This window comes from Ciona robusta, chromosome 3 (assembly GCF_009617815.1).
Source record: "Ciona robusta chromosome 3, ASM961781v2".
Lineage (NCBI taxonomy): Eukaryota > Metazoa > Chordata > Ascidiacea > Phlebobranchia > Cionidae > Ciona > Ciona robusta.
The window spans coordinates 867,059-889,628 of record NC_143237.1 but is presented as its reverse complement, the minus strand read 5'-3'; the positions used below and the strand labels follow the sequence as shown (position 1 = coordinate 889,628).

Below are 22,570 nucleotides of genomic sequence, written 5' to 3'. Positions count from 1 at the left end.
AGCAACTTCTTATAAAACACATATAACCTGCTATATAGTAGGGTGGGGTAAGATGGGACATGTTTCATTTTCTTTTATCTTCTCATTTGGTTGTGAACAAAGAATATTTACAAAATGTTTAAACTGTAACCTCACGTCCCTAAATAAGCGTTGTTAATTGTTATAAACATGATCAGGAAACAGGGGGAATTAGGTGCTAAAGTATCCATCTTACCCCACAGTAATATAATTATAAACTGTTAAACCGGACGCTTAGTATTAGATTAATATTTGGATGGATCATGTTGCCATGGTGCATTTATCTTGAGGTTTGGTTGCTAAGCAACCTTACCGCGCGTGCGCGTTGCTATAATTTGCTTTATTACGTCACAACACTCTCTGTGTTGGCGCTGTACTTTAAAAGTCCGGTATCAAAACATATTTTTATCTTCACGGCAGCAAATGTAACAGAGCGTACGAGAATTAGTGTACAATGCCACAAACAAATATATAAACACAAGGTGTAAGCTGAAAACAGTAATGCTATACTCAACAATTACAATTTCCACTCTCCAAACTGAATTATTTCCTGTATCGCATACAATTCAAATGCATGCTGGTATTGTGGTCACATTTTCACTGGGCATTCCGTGCTGTCGTTTCTATTCTTTCTATTTAATCAACTATAATGTTGCTTAAAATGAAACGCTACCTCACGGTGTGGGAGAATGGGAAATATATTGTGTTTATCTTCATTCTCATCACGTTAGAAGTTTTGTTGGAGATGTATAACCACAGAAGCCAAGGATCAACGAGGGTGATGCTGGAAGCTAAGTTACTAAGTGATAAATGGTCAGGTAACGTTTTCTTGATTACAGTGGTTGTGAGTTCATTTACAATTAGTGAGTGCGCAAAACGGTAAACGAATTCACACATTATGAATAAATGAATGTATAGTAGGGTGGAGGAAAATGGGACACCTGTCCATTTTATTTTCTCGTTCCATTTGTTAGTAAACAAAAAACATTCAAAGATTTATAAAACCGTATCCTCACGACTCCCATAGACCGTTGTTAATTGTTTTTAGATCAGAATATTTAGATATTACGTGCTAAAGGTGTCCCGTCCCCCCCACACCCTACTATACCTTATTTATCCTCGGGGGTGGGGAAATGACAGTCTTACAAGTTACCATGTTTATAACTTTGAGGGCGAATATGTGTGTAACGTATGGCTAACAATTCGTGGGTTGGAGCAAATTGCACCAATTGTAAATAACTTAGGCAGATCTAGGTTGCACAATAAATGATATATCTTAAACTATTAAACAACCCTGAAGAGAAACCGAAAATCTCAAAACAAAAACTTTTAATTTTTTTTCCTAACAGCAACATCGCCAACGTGTGGAAACTTTTCCTGCTTTGGAACTTCGCTTTGTAAAAACAGGAATCGTGTTCGATTGTCAGAAGACGTTCCAACATTACGTATGTACTGCCTCATAGGTTTTTATGGGCCATTATATATAGTGTTCGAAAAGTCACTGTTCACTTACTTATTTATTAACAGACATGTTTCAGTATAGAACCCAGGAGGTAAATATGAATGACAATTTTAAATGATGTTGAAAGTGACCTCCGTTAGCATCAATACAGACTTGGACTCTTCTTATTTTGTTGGAATTTATAAGAACTATGCCCTGTGACTTTCTAAACACTCTGTATTATCCGGTGTTTAGGATTATTCACAGTGTGCTGGTAGCGGAAGTAACATGCAGGATTAGTACTGCGAGGGAAGATGGGACACCTTTAGCACGTAATATCCAATTATTCTGATCGTGTTTTAAACAACTAACAACGGTCTATGGGAGTCGTGAGGACACAGTTTTAAAATTATTAGAATGTTTTTGGTTTGTTACTAAATGGGACGAGAAAACAGAATGAAAAGATATCCCATCTTCTCCTACCCTACCCTATGCTGAGAAAGTTTTCAACATACAAATATTTTAGCTTTAATTGCACAGGTTCTGGTTGGTTGTCAATATACGGAGAGTTAGTGGATCTCCACCGAGTGAAATTAAATGTAACTTACAAGTTACCATCCACGTTACCATGCAACGGAGAAACATGTTCTGTACAAATCGAAACTTCAGTGTTAAGTGGTAACAATGTTAACAAGTGGATTTGCGATAAGTTTAAAAAACCAACAAACTGCGATGCTGGTAAAGTATTCAAGAGTTGGCGGGCGATGAACAAAATTACTTCTGCTAAAGGTATTAGTACTGTGCGGTCACATGAATACCGTTCGCACCTATATCCAATATTTTCTGATCTTGTTTTGAACGTTTAAAAACACTCTTTTAGAGTCGCGGGACTACGGTTATAATCTATAAATATTATTTGTTTACTACCAATTAGTTTTCTTTTTGTACTATGGCTGACAATTTGGGCAACTCGTAAGGGACTATACTCTACTGAGTTGGAGCAATTACCATTAGGTATCTATTCCACGCGGCGCCGGATAGATATATAGGCAATGACAGTTTTTTTTTTAAAGTCCAACTTTGATACGCATATGGTTTATCCTCCCAGGTCGCTTGGATCCAAATCTCCTGAAAGATATTTCGCCGCCACTCCAATGCCCAAGTACCCGCATAGCCGACCGTATAGTGAGGCGAGTTGCCAATAAACAGGGTGGGGTTCTACTTAGAGATTTGTCTTATACAGAGAAGAAGAGACTGATCTTCACGTGCAAGATGTCACCAGGGTCTGTGGTGCAGGTGAAACCCACTATAAATACAGTACTGTGGCTGTGGGGTAAAATGGATACCGTTAGCACATTATATGTCCATATTTCCCAACCGTGTTTAACAATTAACAACGCTCTTTTAATTAAGTCGCGGGGCTATGGTTTTACAATTCTTTGGATATTCTTTATTTACTACCACATGGGACGATAAAAGAAAATGAAAATATAAACCATCTTACCCCAACATACTGCTGTATAGGCGGAGACGTGATGCAGATTGGAAAAAAATGAAACAGAACACGCACCCGTGTTATAACGACTGTCGTTGCTCGCTATGCGAGGATAAATAAGTTACATTTACGTGGTAACTCGTATAAGTGGGCACGAGGTCTATGAAATAAGAACATCCGTATTAAAACGTTCTATTCCAGTCAATGTTCCCGCCCTACGAAGGCTGGTTGTTCCAACGGACAGTTGGGTCTTGTGGTGCTCTTATGGTGCATGGAAGGTCTATTGTTACGTCATTATACGAGCTTTATGACGCACCGTGGAAGGTCAGATTGGACGTAGCAATACAAGTAAGCATGTTTGCATTCAACTAAGTAAACGTTATTTGACGCCGTGGTACAGTGGTTACCGCAACTACTAGATACATCACAAAAAAATAATAAGTAATAGCCCACAAAGTTACATACGTGGTAACTCGTAAGCTGGCACGTGGTGTATGAAACAATACACCCGTGTTATAACGACTGTGTTGCTTCGCCATGCATAAATAAGTTGCATTCATCACAATGCAAGTCTAGTCAACGTGTGTTTAATGTACAGTTGCTCGACCTTGCCGAACACTTTACATACAACGACTTGAACTACATGTTTGCATTACATCGACTCACACCACGTGATATTGGAATCTCTGATACTGGAAAACTGAGAATCAAGAATGCTGATAACGTCATTTTGATTGACAGTTATGACATCAAACAAAGTAAAAACATTTATAAATTTGGCTGCCTCCAGGCCTGAGGTTACAGTGTTGTTTTAATTTCAGCCAAAACACAATTCCGAAAAATAATTACCCACAAAGTTACATAAGCGGTTACTCGTAAGTGGGGACGAAGTGTAAGAAACATCAGAACACTCGTATTTAACCAAAAACGTCTTTAAACCATCTTTATACCCTATAGTACTGCTTTAACAGTTTGCTGAAAAACAAATCCGTTCTTTTAGATTTGACTGTGCATGGCCTACTCAATACAAAATGTATTGAGTAGGCCATGGACTGTGTAAAAATACAATTTTGTATTTTACCAGATAATAGTAAAAACGACAAAGGTTTATATGAAGTTCGTTACAAGCAAGAAAAAGTTGATATCGCAGAAGAAAATCTTTGCGACCACAGCGAAAATGACGTCAATTACTACGTCATATGTCGTCACTTCCTTGGAGGAACATGGAAAGAAAGAAAGGGGAAAAAATACCCGGGTGGTCTGCTTCATGATCCGAAAGAGTTTGGGGTACATCTTGTTTATTAAAATAATGAACATATTATTTTAAAAAAATCTTAAAAAATTATAACTCACAAAGTTACATACGAGGTAACTAACATAAAAATTATGCATTTAAAAATAGCTAATTTTTCTTCATGTAGGTTTTTTCAAGTCAAATGTTCGTCTTGCTGGATATTTGCTCCCGGGGTAAAACAGCTGTCGCACCAGAGCGTCGAACCTTGTCTCATTCTATTCGGCGGCTCGCAGCAAACCAATTGCGGAATGTTTTAGAAAGACGTCGAATTTGTTCTCCCGATTTTAAATATCGGTACCCGGAGTGTGAACTTGCAGAAGACGCTGGAATTAACTTGCCTAGTATTGAGCTACAATGGTTACATTAAATTAACATTTTGGGATCAAAGATATTTGTTGAACCCCAGGTTGGGGTAATGTGGGACATGATTTAATTGTTTATTACCGTCCCATTTGGTAGTAAACAAATAATATTTATAGAAATATTTAACCGTATCCTCACGACTCTAAAAGAGCGTTGCTGATTGCTTGAATACTGTCAGGAAATATTGGTTAATATTTGCAATGATATCCTTACCCAACAGTACTATATATTGTTTATTTAATGATTATATAGTAAGATGGGTGAAGATGGGACACCTTATTATTCTACTTACTGGTCACATTTGGTAGTAAACAAAGAAAATTCAAATAAATATAAATCCGCACCCTATTGACCGTTGTTAATTGTTTAAAACACGATCAGGGTATTTGGATATTCTGCGCAAAATGTGTCCCATCTTCCCCCACCCTACTATACATTGGTGTTACTGTGTACATCTGACCCAACGGTATTATGTAGCGTCTACCTAATAACTACACTCTGTAACACTAATGCATAATCATGGAACCAGAACTGCCAGGATATGGATTTGTGTTTTATTTGCAGAACCCCAAATCGAGAAAACAATATAGTGGGTTGGGGTAAAATGGGACACCTTTTTATTCAAATTTCTCGTGGCATTTTGTAGTAAACAAACAAAATTCAATGAATTGTAGATCTGTTTTTCTACGACTCCAATATAGACCGTTGTTAATTGTTTAGACATGTTCAGGATATTTGGAAATTATGTGCTAAAGATGTCCCATTTTGCCCCTCCTACTACATATTAATGAGAAATTTATCAACGGTTTATAAAGCATAAATTTGCAATAAATATTAATAAGTCTTATTAGTACGTATATTACAGTAAATGGATTAGAAACGTGAGAAAACACAGTGGTATCTTCAGTTGGCACTTGCTGTTACAACGTGAATGTTGTATTAAGGCACCAGTTTTACGAAAACTATTTTCTTTGTAATTAGTAACAGTGCTTAGTGGTGTGCATGTAGAAGTAAAGGCACGCCTTGGATAAGAAGTTCAATTAGAATACTGCGGCTGACTACGCTATAGTGGTAACTTAAGTGCAACTAGTTGTTTCTAAGCAAGCAACTACTTTATGGTCGCAACAAATCTTGCAGCTTCTTGTCAGGGTCGACGATATCGTCAGCTCGCGTCAGTTGCATTTCAACGTGACGTAGATTGTTGACCACTAGCGCCATCTCCTGACTGGATGTTTGCTGCAGCAGCGGGACTTTGGATCTGGTTACTTCATACGGAGACGAACGACCATGTAGGTATCCTATCTTCCCCGTAAGCGAGTCGGCAACGGCGCATAAACGTTCGGTGAGCGCACAGACATTGGACAACATCAACGCATCAAGGGCGCCACCATTCGACCAAGTTTTTCTCTGTCCTTTCGCGTCGGTTTTTACAGCAGGAGGTGACGGAATAACCATCGTCGGCTGAACTGAGATATCTAAACTATCGACTTCGGATGCTCCTGTTATAACTGATGATGACGTCATCATGGTTGATGACGTCAGAGTGGAATCGAGGTCGTCAAGTGGTTTTGAAGTCAAGATCCTCAAATCTCGAGCGAGATCGTGACTTGCACGAGCTATCTCATCGCTCATTTCACCATCGGGTGGGGACCTGGTGTGTATTTCAAGGTAAATATCAACTTAAGTGAAATGTTTTTGAGTTGTATGACATGTAACAAATTAGGAACACTTTGGCCATGGTTAAATATCAATAATTTGATCTTCGCTATTGTCTTCGAGGAGATAAATAAATAATTATGTTATAACAAAATAACATAAGATACGATTTTATTTATCTTTTCGAATACATCATCTAAGGTCAGATTATTTAAAACAACCAAAAGAAGAGAATTAACAGCAAACAACAGTAGATAAAATGTTATGTATTACATTTAAACAACATGATCTTTGGGATCTAATTCGAAGAGATAAAAAAAATGTATATTATTACGGTATAACGTATTTATTTATTAATCTTCTCAAAGACAATAAGGAAGATCAAATTATTGATATTTAACCTTGGCCAAATTGTTGTTGAAATTATTATTACTATTTGTTCAATACCTGTTGTATGTGTATGTGTCATCAGTTGTATCAGTAGTTATACTGGCACTGGTTGGCATGTTGTTATTGGAATCAAGTTGGCCATCGTACTCAGATTCTGAGGTTGACACGCAGTCAGAATATACATGAGGTGTGGTTGACTTGCGACGGGATTCAAACTTACGGGATCTGTAAGTTGCTCGGTCTAAACTTCCTGACCTGGTGAGTCTACAATAGAGTAATGAATGAATGTAACTTGCTTTGTCCTAGGCGGGAAACTACAGTCGTTATAACACTGGGTTTGATACACCTCGTGCCTGCTTACATGAGTGACTATGTATGTAACTTTGTAGGGTAATGTTTTTGTGATCTTTTTTTAATGTATGGCTGACAATTAGAATTAAAACTGACTGGTAAACACAACTTCTATCCACTAACACATGCTGTTACTATACTGTCAGACAGGGCTACGTATTCTGCAACAAACCTATTATCTGGAGTTCGACTTTTCCGAACTATCCTTGCCCCGAGACTTGTAGTTGTCCGTTGCGTGGCAAGCGCACTACTGCCATCGGTCTCTGTAGTTGAAGCCACGCTGCCACGTGACTGGCGCCGTGACCTCGAAACAGGAGTTGTAGTACCCTGTAATGTTAAGATGATAAGAAAGGCAAATTTTGAGAATTTGTATATGGAGAGATGCTCTAATGTGGTGGTACCTTTAGATTTAGATTTAGGGGGTACCATACCCCAAACCAACACGGTGTCTGGATGGCAATAATGTTAAGATTATTTCATGTCTGTCCACTGGGTGACCACTAGATTGGAGCAATTGATGTTAAGTGTCTTGCCCAAGAACACATACGCTTACAATGGTAGCAGCGTTATTAAAAGTTATCATTATTATAAACTACCCACCCTCTTCCTTGTTGATCGTAGATTATGCGAACCTTCGTTGTCCGACGATTCAGTTTCGCTGCAACGAGACAGACGACGTGCAGGAGGCCGAGCAAGCGCGTTCAATCTTTCCATGCTGCTACGACCTGTGCAATAATGTGAAGTTACACGAATGGTTAAAAAAATGTAATGAATGTAACTTATTTATCCTCACTACCTGCATAATAATGGTAAGCTATACTGTTGCTCATATATGCCATTTATACTTCTATTTTGGCTCTTCTGCCAACAGTTTGTCAAACTGATGTTTCATGACACAGTGTCATTTTACCCTGATAAAGAAGACGGATAAAATGTTGAAACATCAATGAGCCAAAATTTTTGCTCGAAGAGCCAAAACACAAGTGTCAATAATGCTATATAACTTCTCATTTTCTCAATAATGGTAAGTTATATCAATTTTATTCTGTTACTTCTGCTACCAGACACAATGTAAATAATCTTTTAGTGGCCCATCTGGTATAAAAACATAGTGTATTTCTCTGCCAGAAAGTCGGAAATACACTATGTTTTATACCAGATGAGCCACAAAAAGGTTATTTGTCCAACTTATATTCAAAGAAATCACAAAAAAAACAATGTTTCACAAAGTATGCGGTAACTTTTAAGTTTTCATCCACCTTGTGTCTATAAAGTGCCTAACCTGGGGTGGCAGGCCTGCTCTGGAATTTCGCAATAATCAGTACACCATGAAATTAGTACAAAACTATTGCGCAAAAAAAAGAGTGCTTAAAGACTTAAAGGGTATATTTTATTTGAGTACTTGTTATTTTATTCTTTTTCTTATCAGTTGTTTGTTGCGTTGTGGAGGTGCTTGTTGTTTCAGCTTGGCGAGGCCTGGGATGCATAGTTTGAAGGTAAACGCTGCCATTGTGGGCATGTGTGGTTGCTGTGCTGTGGTAACTAAAAAGGCATGCCACATGACGTCTAAAAAATTTAAACTAACAATATTTTTTCAGACACCCACACTGCCAAATAGTTACAACTATGGTAACTAAATAAGCATGGCCTCATACTGCATGGGAAATTATAAATAAATGATATTTAAACCAGGAAATCGACAATATATTAAGTAAGTTTTGATGTGAACAATATAATTATTACAATAGTATTACTAAGTTTTGATTAAGAAATTTTGAATTCATAATATTTGAGACAGGAATTCCAAAGTTCCACAATATTGTTAGTAAGTTTTGAAGTAAAATGTTGATTGAATTTGATTTGAACATTATTATTATTACAATGTTATTTAACCTGTTTTTATCAGAATCTTTAGCCTTGTTTTGACGCAGCAACGTAGTCCTCGTTAGTCGTAACGAAGATTCACAATCAGAGTTTGAATTTGTGCGCGTTACGCCACCCAGTGAGCGGCGATTGTTTTGACGTAAACATTCCGTGTCCGAGGATAAAGTTGTGGACGAGGTCTGGTGATATTAAATTTATGCAGGTTAGTTTGACCATGCGGTATAGTGGTTAAAGTGGCGCATCTAGGACAGAGGATACAGGCTCAAGGCATGACGCTGTTACCATTGTGAGCGTGCTTCCTTGGGCAAGATTATTTAGGACAACTTCTCCAATCCAATGATCACTTATGGGTTGTTAAAATTGTCAGTCATTTGAGCCATACATTAAAAAAGAGAAAAAATAACAAAAAATGATCAAGCACCAATAAGGTAGGTCTGGGGATGCCACATCTAGGAGAGAGGATACCGTTTCAAGCCCAACGTCGCTACCATTATGGTTAGTCCAACGTGATATAGTGGTTAGGGTGCCTGTTAAGTGTCTTGCTCAAAGCCACATACGTCCACAATGGTAGCAGCGACGAGCCTTGAACCCGTAAACTCTTGGTTGGAGTGTCTACATCTAGGACAAAGGATAGGGGTTCGAGGCCCGGCGCTGCTACCATTGTGGACATGTGTTTCTTTGGGCAAAATACTTCATTGCACCAAACTTACGGAATGTTAATATATAATTAGTAAGCAGACATGAAGTGCATGAAACAAGACAACCATGTTATAACATTTAACCAGAAGAATATTAAGCTAAAGCTTAACCCTCTTGTCCAACCCACCTGTGAGCCAAGTGATCTTCTCGTAAAATCCAGCTTCTTTCCCCTTGATGTTTGAGGTGAACGATTACTAACAGTAGGGTTACTTGCCGTGGTAGCGGAGGTAGAACTTGGTGTGGAAGATCGACTTTTCGCTTTCGTGCTCAAAGTATCGCTACTAAGTCTGCGACTCAATTGTGGGGAAGTTTTTTTCGCTCGTTGCGCGAGGCTTTTGTTGGATTTTGATTGGTCGAGCCTTAACCGCGCACTTAGTGGTTCGCCCTTGGAAGTTTTAATTCGTTCACTGAGTGCCCTGCGTGGACTTGGACGACTCCATTTGTCATCTGAGTGACCATCGGCTAAACTAACAACGCTTGAATCATCAAACTGGTGCGAGGGAATGGTGGAACTTGGGAGCACCTGGAAACAATTTAGTTTATTTTTCCTATTATTTCAGCTACCAGTCATAATGTAAATAATTTTTTAGCGGCTGAACTTGTATCAAACGAATTTCCTAGTATGAAATACAGGTTATTTTATTTATTTTGTATTTCCTACTGTTTTTAAACAGATAAATAATTTTCGGTAATAAACAACAGTGAAAATAGAACTTTGGGTATGATTTATGTTTTAGTAGAAATCACAAATCCAAATTAAGGCCAGAGTTGACCATTAGCCCAATATTGTATTGAGGTTCTACATTCTACAGAGTGGCAAGCCATGAGACCTCATATGATTTAGGAACGACTTTATCCATTACTTCAACAATCGTGTCTTACTTTAGTTGATAAGTCTTGTAACTCAACTTCGGAAACACTTGAAGAATCGCTCTCGGCCGATATTCTTGGGATTAATTCCTCAGATATCCCTGGATGGGGTTTCGAGAAGCTGTTTGATCGGATGAGAGGAGGAACCCCTGATATCTTACAAGTTGCATCTGGGATCTCTGAGTCCGGAACCACTCCGCTCGGCTTCTCTTTGGTAAAACTGTTGGAACGGAGAAGAGGAGGTATACGCTCTGTGGAGGACTCCCGTGAGGATGGAGAGGACTCTTTGGGAGTTTTACCGGATAATGGTCTTCTTGGTCGAGAGGGACGAGTGTTTCCTGATGTTTCTTTAAAATTGCGAACAATGTCAACCAATGGAGGGCCCACGTCATCAGTTGTGTTGTTGTCAACAGGAGTAACTTTTGTTGAGGATTTTTTGGACGGTATTGGTTTTATAAGTAACTCGTTTTCTTCATCTGCATAAGTTTGGCTGACTAAGTGTTGTTGGGAAACATCTGCGTTGAAGTCGTCGTCTTGCTGCGAGAATGCTTTGCTTCTATCATTAGATGATGTTGAACTGTAATGTAATATATGTCTTATTTTCTCTTTCAACTATATTATATTACTGAACAATGCAATGTAATACAACATATGTTTTATTTGCCTCTTTGAACTATATTAAATTACTGAATTCACATAATTACCAAATAACTGAGTTATTTCATATTTTGTCTGATTTATTACAGCTTCACAATGTATTTATTTGAAACTTTACTTAAGTAGTGTTCACCCCTAGCATGATTTTAATGACTGTCGTTTTGCTCCTAATTCCCAGTTTTTTTAATTAATTTGATTTTTAAATACAGTAACGAAGATAATTAAAAAAAAAAAAGGGATTTAGCAGCGAAATGACAGTCGTTAAAAAAACTAAGGCTAAACCTACTTAGGTAAAGTTTTTTAAAAGCATGAATGCTAAACCCACAGATTAAGAAATAACATGTCCACTGGTCCAGTTATGCAAAATAATTAAATTTTTGTTTTTAAATAGGATTTAGTTTGTTTCCGAAAATAATAATAAAACAGTAAAATTAACATTTAATATACCATACGATCATAAAATACTATTTTACATTATGCCTGGAAGCAGAAGTAACAGAATATAATAATACAACACTGACCGGTTATATAAATATGCTTTATATGTATTGTATTAATATGCTAAACTGATAAAACACTGACCTGTTCGAATCTTTCCTTGATCTAGCAGCTGCAGCCCTGGCAGCTTGCACTGCATTATGTGGTATAGCTGGTAGCGAACGTCGTACACGATGACCCTCGGATCCCGATCGACTCATGTCTGTTTAAGGTTTGTAGGAAGTAGATACAAATATTTATAAGCATAGGATTTTTACATGCAAGGTAGGCAGGGGTAGCTAAACACACACTCTTTTTAAATAAATCCACTAATTCGTAATTAGTGTAGTGTGTATGAGCATAGGCTTCAAACTTTTTAAAACGCAAGGGAGGTAGGGATAGTTAGACACAATCCTGTGAAACAAGTTTAACTTATTATTGTAAATTGTAATTAAGGCGGGGATAGTTAGACACAATCCTGTCAAACAAATTTAACTGATTGATTGTAATTGAGGCGGGGATAGTCAGACATACATTCTTTTAATAGATATCTTCTCATTGGTTAGGATGTTTACTAATCAATACAGTGTGCAAGGGCATATGTATCCAACTTTTACTTGTAAGGGGGACAGGAATAGTAAAAAGGCGCGGGGATAACAGAACGTATTCTCTAAACTGTACCCTACAGTCCTACACCATTAGGTGTGTCGTGTGTACATAATCATATGACCATTATAGTAGGTGCCAATCTTTTTATGGATAGTAAACACATATTTTTTGGAACAAATCTAACTTATTGATTGTAATGTTAACTGATTAATCCAGGTTTGGCACCTATGAGTCTAAATACCACTAAACAGGAAGAAAATTGTTTAAAAAATTACATTTAGATGTAAAAAACATGATTTCAAATCCAATATGGTTTTCGAAAATATTGGCGCCTATGTGTTAACACATTTCTGCTGTAGAGAAGAGCAACCTTGGTTGGATCTGGTGCTACGAAAATGTAACAGATAAAATCAAGTCCAACCAATTGTTGTATTAAAGATATATACTTCGCCTCAATGGCATCGTCAGTCTCTTATTCAAATAGAATTAAATAACTTGCGTGTTTTTGCATGAGCTGCATGAAAACAACATTTCCTGCTAAATGTTTCATGCCATATAAATTTATTAATCTATATTTTAGATTTTTTTATACCAGATCAGGGTTAGATTCACAGTATATTGTGATAATCACTAAATTTATTAAAAACAAATTTAGTTGTAACTATTTACCTTCATCTGGAGAATCGGTCGGTTGTGGTTGTGTGTTGATTGGATGAGTTGGTATCTGGTGTTGATTCACCCATTCATTCACCCAATTTGTTCGTAACTCAGTAGCGTCCGTTCCCGCCCCACCAATCTATATTCGTTCATAAAACACAGTATATACAAATGTAAGTGGATATAATAGGCAACCTATTTAATACATAAACACCCTATACCGAAGAAAAGAAAATAATAATAAAAACTACAAAAAAAGTTTGAACAAATTTTAAACAAAATGACAGAGTATAGTGACAAAACAAGCAGTCATCATACAAAAACCTGCTATAAAACTTTAACTTTTTTATTCATTCAAAAAAGTTAAGAGATAAAACATAACATCACAACATCACATCTTATACAAAGTCCTTTCAAATCTCTTCTAGTAATAAAACATTCGTTTGCGCCAAGTAAACAAACTATCTTGTAAACTACAACACTGTGTTTCTGTATATCTGGAAACACCTTCAAAGAAATAACACCTTTTTATCTTATTCTTAACTTACAGCGAATTAACTCAAAAGATCAATTCTTCTTAACAAAGAAATTTAATAAGAAGCCTGTTATTGAACTTATTTAAATTTGCGCAAGGCTGGCAAGCGGGCAACTTATGATATATGGTTGCTGTGAGAAGTTGGCAAATAAAAGGCAAGTAAAATTTCCCACAATCTCAGGCCACAGTGTTTTCATTCAAACACAATTCAAACAAAACCACCAAAGCACTTAATACTGAAAGCACAAACGCCACTCCCCCACCCCACTCATGATACACTCTTACTATTATAAAGCTTTGCTACTTGCATGGATATGAACACTGAAGGGCAATTGTCTCCACTATCAAAGTACTTCAATAAATAGAACACGCCAAAGCAATCAAGAATGAAAGGAAAATGAACTTCCCAACTTTTTCCTAACATAGGTGTCAAAACTGGAATGGCAGGGTAGACAGTAGACAGGCCTATCCTAGGATTTCTGCACTGCTTTTGTCAAAAAACATTGCAACAAATAAGTTAGATTTGATTTACATAAATGCGCGTCTAACTATCCAAACCCCCGATGGTGTTTTTAAAAGTTTAGCGCCTATCTTCCTAATTAACATTACCATTTCAACTACTATATTTGAACACCTGATAAAAACAGCTCATACTAAACCATTTCCTGCAGACTATATCTTAGTAAACCCTTAATAACCTCAACAAAACAAACATATATTACGCCAACACAGCGATGAAGCGATACTAAACTCAACAGATGCAATCTTGTTGCAGAAGTTACGATTTGTTCAAACATTACTTGAAAGCAAACACGGCATAAATAGAAAACCATCTGCTGAGGTCAGTCAGTCGATACAGAAAGAGATGAAACTGAATAGTGTTTCTATTGTCCATAACTAAGTATACATTACCAACAAATACAAAGCATTATTAAATATAATATAGGGGAGGGGCATTATGTTTCAAATTAAACTTTGAGGAAATATCCTTAGTTTCCACTAGGGGCAGCAAAGGTACCTGTTCTAAATCTCCTGTTGTTTTCTTTGGCTCTTTGTCGCCCTCTATGGTATAAGTCCCAGTGTGGCTTGGTTTTGAAGATGAACTGCTGGAGAAGTTTGTTCTTTAGCTATTAATAACTAATGAGAAAAACGCTGATAGGAAATAACTAATTATTAATTTTGAAGATGAATTAGTGACTAATGGAAAACTCGTTTTATTTTAAATTTTGCATTAGTTAGAATCTGTAGTCTGTACATAATAGATGATATTAGAAAATATTACAAATTACATGTTCATTTTACACTTTTTGTATATAGTAGGGTGGGGGAGAATGGGACACCTTTTCAGTCTATTTTCCCGTCGTATTTGGTAATAAACAAAGAAAATTCAAAGAATTACAAAACAGTATCCTCACAACTCCCGTTGACGGTTGTTAATTGTTTAAAACACGATCAGAATATTTGGATATTATGTGCTAATGGTGTCCTCACTCTGTCTCTTATATATATATATTTAATATTCCTTCTTCGATTATTTAAATACTATTATAAAGTGGCGCAGCCAGTGGTTTCAGGGGTCACGCCTTTCCTATAATACTTTTTTTTGTAAATTGAAACTTTTCCTTATTTTCTTAGATTAAACCGTCCATTTTTTGGGGCCACGCCACCATTGTATACTAAAATTGGTTTACATACCTACTGCTACTGCTGCTGCTGCTGCTACTGCTTGAGGATGAACTGCTTTTGTGAGACTTTTTCCCCTCAGATTTTGAATGGTTATCTGTGTTATAAACATCGTATTATATATTTACATTACATTCAAAATGGTAAAACTAATATAAATTTCCAATATTTTTTTATTTCTGCTACCAGGCATAATGTAATAGTATTTTTCACCTATTCTTTTGTGGTGTTAATTTTATCCTAATAATTTTCACTAATGAAGTCTTAATAAATAAAACACAAAACATTGAAATAAAATTAATGTTTTATACACCAAATGCGCTGAAAAACCATTTTAAAAATTTATAAGTATATAATATATAAATATAATATAAACTTATATTAAGTAAATGTGGATTTGCTTTAAAAAAAACTAAAATGAACAAAACAGAAATTGTTACATATCAAACAAATGTTGTTAAATATATTGTTGCTTAACAAAAACTAAACAGAAAAAGTGAAATAATTGTCCTTGCCTCCTTCTTTGCATAGTTTATCCTTTCCCTGTTTCACAGATGAAGCGACACTTTTATTTTTGCTCGCCACGCTTGATCTTAAACTGTGGGTTGCTGAGTTTGTTCCTCGTGCTGGGAAAATGTAAATATAATACTTGGGGTAAGATGGGACAAGTTTTTACTCTATTTGCTTGTCCCATTTGGTGCAGTAAAGAAAAGAATATTTACAGAACCATATAACTACTCTAAAAGAGCGTGTTAAAATCAGGATTAAAAAATATGCATTTGTGCTATATTGTTTAACATAGGGCAGATTTTTAAAACAAGAGAACACTGTGTAGACCATGCGCTGCTACATTACTGATACAGGGTATTGTAACCTATTCAAGGGCTTGCATGCATACCCTACATGTTAGGTAGCTATGATGCTCGCTGCTATAAATAAATGCTTTGTAGCTGTTACTACCAGATAAGACAAAAAAAATTGAAAACACGTCCCATTTTACCCCACCTACAATACATCATACCACAGTACTATATATAAAAAAAAACAAGCATTCAGATAAATGCATTGGGTAATGATAAATACTTTTGTTTGGTCTTTGAGGAGATGCACTTAACATAGGGGCCACTGATGTTTGAGAAATTTTTCTGGAAATAAAAATATTTAAAATTAGGTTTGTTTTCTAACAGATTGTTGTATAGATGTTTACCTGATGCTTTCTTTACTGTTTGATTTTGACATTTTTGCTTTTTTATCTGTTTAAAAAATATCATTGACGTGAGGAGTAATGAGTAATAAACTGTTATAAAAGTAAAAAATGCTTGCTTTGAGAAACGGTTACTTGTAGACAAAATTAACTTAGATTTTAAAACTAATATATGAATACATATATATTTAAATTAAAAATTCCAACATTATACGTTTTGAGTATTTAGGTTACAGCATATAGCAATTTAAAAAATAACTTGCAACTTACCAGACTCTGAGTTGTTTAGTTTTTTCGGCGTGACATCCAATCCACGGTTTGGTTTATTCAAAGCAAACCATTTATCCACTGAGTTGGAGGTTTCCTTCTAAAAATATGGATACAGTTATATTTTATGTGGGTGAGGTTGAGTGTCATGGGACCTGGGATTTAGGTCATGGGACCTGGGATTTAGGTCAGAGTTGGTCCATTACCCCAACCGTGTATATGCACATTCTATATAGGTGAGTTACTGCAGTGTGGCATGCCATGGGACCTGGGATTTAGATCTAGGGGAGGGGGTGATCTGTGTGGTGGGCAGCAAACTGTTAACAGTGCAGGGGAAACAGGGAGAGTTTGACTCTCATGCATTACAGATGAAAAGATCGCAAATAAAGAGATCAGGCCACAGGGTCCTCCAGGGCCTAATGTGAGTGGTTTGGAAATATCTACTTATTTTCACATAGTTATAAAAGTTGGTACAAAATCTTTAATCTTAACATTCTTACTGATTCTTGGGAGTTGGTTTGTTTTGATTTCCGTAATGAAGCGTAATGTTGAAGGTTCTTTACTCCATTCACAACTTGTTGGTTGCCTTTTATATCAATAGTAAAAGATGCTGGGCTTGGTTTCGGTGGCGTATCTGACATCATAATCAACATTATTATCTTATGTTATGGAACAATGATCTATTGTTTATACTGAAATGTAAGATGTCTGTTGACAAGTCTACCCTGATGGCCTGTTGTCAGGTGGGTATACAAACAAGCAGAGCCAAAGTATATTGCATTCACCACGTTAATTAATGAGGTTCCCTATGTGTAACAACTGTAAGTGTAACTGTATTTTAACAATGTCACCCTAGATTTTACCCTGCTGTTAGGTGTCTATACAAACAAGCAGAGTCAAAGTATATTGCATTCACCACATTAATCAATGAGGTTCCCTATGTGTGACAACTGTAAGTGTAACTGTATTTTAACAATGTCACCCTAGATTTTACCCTGCTGTTAGGTGTCTATACAAACAAGCAGAGTCAAAGTATATTGCATTCACCACGTTAATTAATGAGGTTTCCTATGTGTGACAACTGTAAGTGTAACTGTATTTTAACAATGTCACCCTAGATTTTACCCTGCTGTTAGGTGTCTATACAAACAAGCAGAGCCAAAGTATATTGCATTCACCACGTTAATTAATGAGGTTCCCTATGTGTGACAACTGTAAGTGTAACTGTATTTTAACAATGTCACCCTAGATTTTACCCTGCTGTTAGGTGTCTATACAAACAAGCAGAGTCAAAGTATATTGCATTCACCACATTAATCAATGAGGTTCCCTATGTTTGACAACTACAGGTTAATGGGTGTAAATTTATTTGGATCCCTGTGACCCTGTATAAAACAAAAACAATTTACTATTCGTTTTATCTTTTGTTGGTATTTTATCCAATTCATCATCGGTTTTCGCACTTCTTATTGACTTTGTGTCTTTGGTTGGTATCTCAAAGTAATATTGTTCAGATTTCTTGGAAGGGGTGGATGGGGCCTTCTCTGTAGATTCTACATGTACATGATGATGGTTGTTGTAATTATAATTACGGAACAATGGTTTGACTTTAAATTTAAGCGATAATAAAAAATGAATGAATAAATGGAACGAATTAATTTTTATCTTTCTGTGGCGAGGCAACAACAGTTCTATAACACTGTGTTCTCTTTCATACACATCGTGCCTTTCTAGACTAGCTTGAGACTGAACCCCACTTGGTCATGATTTGGGGCTTAGTATTACCCATGTTAACCTACATTCCTACAGTATCACAGATAACCACCTGATGAAGAAGAGGTAGTAGTTGACAAAGATGTTGAAGATTGCTTTTTTGGTTTCTTCAATAAATGATTGGAGATATCAGACTTCTTCTCGCGGTGCGTTCTTGATTTCTACATAATATACAGAGTAAAAATACTTTATAAACCTAATTTGCTTTATCCTTGCGTGGTGGGAAGCAGAGAATCATATAATGACTGTAACTTGCAGGGTAACAACAGTCGTTATAACACAGCTTACACAGGTGTTCTGTTTCATACACCTCGTGCCAGGTTAAGAGTTACCATGCGTGTAACTTTGTGGGCGATTGTTTTATAGATGGCTGACAATTGGGATAACCCATTGGTGGCCACTGGGTTGGAGCAATCGCAATAAGTGTCTTGCCCTAGGAAAAAAAAACTTACAAAAAAAACTATAATTTCTAACATCGATGGTAACTACTAACTAGAGCTTTAAAATGTATTGTAAGTTTACAAAGTGACCTTTAGAGTATGCTAGGCATGAAATTCCTATAGAAGATAATGAAGCATTGTATGACCCAAGTTCATATGAGAACTATCAACAATCTTGGCTGAGTTGAAAGCTTACCTTTGAAATGATGAAGGTTTGAGTATCGTAACCGAATCGTATGACGTCTCCCTCCTTCATTGTGATGTACACTTGCTCAGGTAACCTTGTTTCGTTGACAAAGGTCTAAATAAACAACAAAATAGTTTGATTGATTGCAAGCAAAACAACTTAAGTGAACAACGGCTTAAAATATTAAATCAATATACAAACATTATAATGGGTTCTGGAACTTCTGATATAAGAAAACATAACCCTCAATAGGTATAATGTAAATAACATTAGGCATAGGTTGATACTAAAACTTTTGTGTTTACTTTAAACCCTGGTAAAATAACATGATATTTAGTTAGGTATGGTATCATAAGAATGTAAAACAGCAAATTAAGCTAAAAAACTATGCAGCAAACTAATCTTACAAACAATGTTATGTAATAATATTAATGTTGGGTTTATTAAAAATCATCTTTACAATGCCTGATGTATAGAAAGAATCTTAAAAACAGCTTTTAACTTATATTTTTACTTAAGTATGGTAAAGGACTATTAAATAAATGGAACAGTTTTATAAAGTTCTATATGCTGTTACTATGTACCACAATACATATTTCAAATGTACATTATTTAAACCAATCTGGTGTAAGTACTTTAACAGTCTGACACATTATAAAACATGATAAATATTTAATGAAAGGTCATAATACAAAAGGATTAGCAGGGCTTTATACAATGGATCAGTTGAGATGAGATAATAGTATTCACTACACTGTACACACAATGTACAATGAAAGAAACATACATCAGATCAAATAACATTAGTGAAATACTTTCACATGTTACAAAACTATCATTTGATTTAATTGTCTTTGTTTTTATATTTTTTAAATAAGCTTAATTCTTACAGGTTTGTAGATCATAACAGACAATGTGTTTTTCAATTATATATATATGCTTGAATAATGTTTTGGTGCCATTGCTGTCTTTCTTTATCTATTTAAACCAAGTGCTTCTATTTAATAAGCCTTTAAGTACCAAGATAATACAACTCACCACACACAGACATAGTTTAACTTGGTAATTGACATGCATTGCATAGTTCTGGCTAAAAATAGCAGCATGCTGCTTAATAAAGTAAGATAATTAGAAAGACGGCTGAATCGGACGAACCCCATTGAGACTTCCAAGATCTTTGATTCTGAATGCTTGTTGTATGATGTCATAGTTCATTACTGCATGTTGCTTGTCTACACTTTTCGACTGAAATAATTAAGTGTGATTTAAAATTAAAAACCAATCCTATATAATTATACTGTAAAAAAATATATATATATATATAAAATATAAAAATAAAAACTTAAATCCGGCTTTTAGTAACAGTTTATATGTAACGAAAATTGTCATTTTTATTCTTACTGTAACTCCAAAATAAAAAGTTTTATTAAAATAACTATTTTTTGTATATATAATTCAATTCTATAAACAATGTACAATTATAACAATAATCCAATTTTAAACACATAAACACCAAGCTGTAAAAAATGCTCTGCAAATATTTATGTTTTCCTTTTTTTGCTTATTGGAAGAAAATCCATGTACAGGTCATTTGTAATTAATACTATTACTACCATAATAAATCTTAATACAATACCGCCAAAATCCAAATAAAAAAAATTTTTTTGACAAAAATCCTCTAAAAAAATATTGTGAAAATTATGCTCAACGCAGAAGCAACCTGCAATGATATTCACGCTTATCGAACAAAGTTAGTTGGTCACGGTCAATATGGCTACCATGTCTACAGTCGGTCAACTAACATTTCCTCAATGTATTTTTACGTTTAGTCAGCTGACTAAATTTCTGTGCATTACTTAACACAGAAGTTAGTTGGGCAAGTCAACCAAGGTTTAGCCAGGCGACTAATGAAAGCTAAATCTAATTTACGCAGCGACTAATTTAGTCAGTAGACTAGAAAACCACCCCTGGTATAAATACTGATTACAAAAGTCAAAATAAACCAACCAAGTTAAAGCTAAACTCCTACCTTTAGTATCAATTCACAATCCTGTCTTCCAATAAACAACATTTCGTTCGGCAAACGATGAACAGATTCATCGCTGCCATCCAAGTACCAAGACATGATTAACAATATCTTATGTTATAACTGCAACATCTAACTTGGTATTAACAAGACCTATATAACACAAACACATCAATCTGTTAAATATGTAAAGGTTGAATATATTTAGTTTTATGTGGCTGAGCTCCTTGATCAAAACCTTGGATTTAGTCCCGATTTTTCCAAAAGTTGAATATATACAAATATATATATTATATGTTATATTTATATGTATGTTATATATAATATACACTGAATGGTTTCAATACAACCACTACAGCTTATATATAATATATATAACACAAATATTTTTATTTCTACTTGTTTTAGTTTAAAAACAAAACCATCTCCAGTAGCTTTGTATTGAATTAAAACTAACCACAAAATTTGTGTTCATGCACCCAATATATTCAGTAGTTTCGCAAAAAATCAGAAGAAAAGATATAATTCTGTCAGTTTGTTACAGTTGTATAAGACTAGAAAACCCTTGTTAACCAGAGCATACTGAATTTCCGGCTGATGTTGGCACCATTGTATGTGTATGTGCCTCCTTAAACTGGGAAGGTCCATGCAGTAGCACCCCGGGTGTTGGGGTAATGGGTCAATTATGGCCTAAATCCTAGGGCCCATAGCGTGCCACCCTGCGGGACCTCACCCACATAGAATAGAAAAATAGAATGTATATGTGCCCTGGCTTAAGCAAAACACTGAATAGTAAATTGGTAATTGGTGCGACTCAGTGGTTATATGATATATATAGGTTATAAATGACTGTTATATTATATAGGCTGTTTAGGTTTTTAAATATACAGAAAGAACAATCGAAATAGTTGACTGCTGACATTCATTCATGAAGTCACAAAACTTTATCTTTATATATTTAGCATTTATATATATTAATAATATATAGTTATCAAAATAATATGAAATCATTAGGTATAATTGTTACACATTCTTTTACTCTGAAAACACACTTCTGGCACCAATTAAAAAGTATATATAAACTTTAATTGCATACAATGTACAAACATATCAATAAAATAGGGGTGTTTAAAATTTCAGCACACCTGAACTAAAAGTACTATTTTCATACAGCAATATATTAACACGATTGAACATAAAACAAACTAACTGGGACAACACTAAAAGGAGGGATAGAGGGACGGAGGGAAGGAGGGAAAATACCGTTACTAAAAGGAGGGAAGGAAGCAAAATGGAGGGACGAAGGGAAACAAAATTTCCTTTGCTTAAACCCTATGGGCGGAGGGACAGAGGGAAACTGGTAGAGGGACGGAGGGAAACTAATTTTTACCAAAAATAAGTGGAGGGAAGGTAGGGAAACTGGTGGAGGGACGGAGGGAAACTAATTTTTACCCAAAATAAGTGGAGGAACAGAGGGAAACTGTCAGAGGGACGGAGGGAAACTAATTTTTACCTAAAATAAGTGGAGGGACGGTAGGGAAACTGGTGGAGGGACGGAGGGAAACTAATTTTTACCCAAAATAAGTGGAGGAAC

At 35.6% G+C, this 22,570-nt stretch overlaps 2 protein-coding genes across 5 annotated transcripts; one reads left to right on the top strand and one right to left on the bottom strand.

Annotated features, from left to right (window-relative positions):
* The first annotated feature begins 354 nt into the window (after positions 1-354).
* LOC149737444 (divergent protein kinase domain 2A-like) lies at positions 355-5,155 on the top strand. Of its 2 annotated transcripts, none has more exons than XM_089874273.1 (8): positions 355-836; positions 1,368-1,463; positions 2,000-2,248; positions 2,568-2,755; positions 3,156-3,302; positions 3,553-3,712; positions 4,060-4,241; positions 4,376-5,155. In XM_089874273.1, the coding sequence occupies exons 1-8, from the start codon at positions 668-670 to the stop codon at positions 4,613-4,615; spliced, it is 1,431 nt and encodes a 476-aa protein (XP_089730399.1). In that variant the 5' UTR covers positions 355-667; the 3' UTR covers positions 4,616-5,155. The 2 variants fall into 2 exon arrangements, with proteins under 2 accessions (XP_089730399.1, XP_089730397.1); XM_089874271.1 differs by having other exon boundaries at positions 465-836; positions 4,039-4,241.
* Positions 5,152-21,171, bottom strand: LOC149737443 (uncharacterized). Of its 3 annotated transcripts, none has more exons than XM_089875527.1 (22): positions 20,980-21,171; positions 20,106-20,195; positions 18,960-19,064; positions 18,376-18,484; positions 17,960-18,103; positions 17,051-17,184; positions 16,554-16,650; positions 16,287-16,332; positions 16,163-16,224; positions 15,595-15,705; positions 15,092-15,176; positions 14,415-14,502; positions 12,874-13,000; positions 11,701-11,818; positions 10,474-11,038; positions 9,719-10,114; positions 8,902-9,071; positions 8,411-8,550; positions 7,609-7,733; positions 7,181-7,335; positions 6,715-6,921; positions 5,152-6,262 (listed from the first exon to the last, which is right to left on the bottom strand). In XM_089875527.1, exons 1-22 carry the CDS (start codon positions 21,073-21,075, stop codon positions 5,725-5,727), a joined length of 3,708 nt encoding a protein of 1,235 aa, XP_089731653.1. In that variant the 5' UTR covers positions 21,076-21,171; the 3' UTR covers positions 5,152-5,724. The 3 variants fall into 3 exon arrangements, with proteins under 3 accessions (XP_089731653.1, XP_089731654.1, XP_089731655.1); XM_089875528.1 differs by having other exon boundaries at positions 14,415-14,499; XM_089875529.1 differs by having other exon boundaries at positions 8,411-8,484; positions 20,980-21,170.
* Between the last annotated feature and the right edge of the window lie 1,399 nt (positions 21,172-22,570).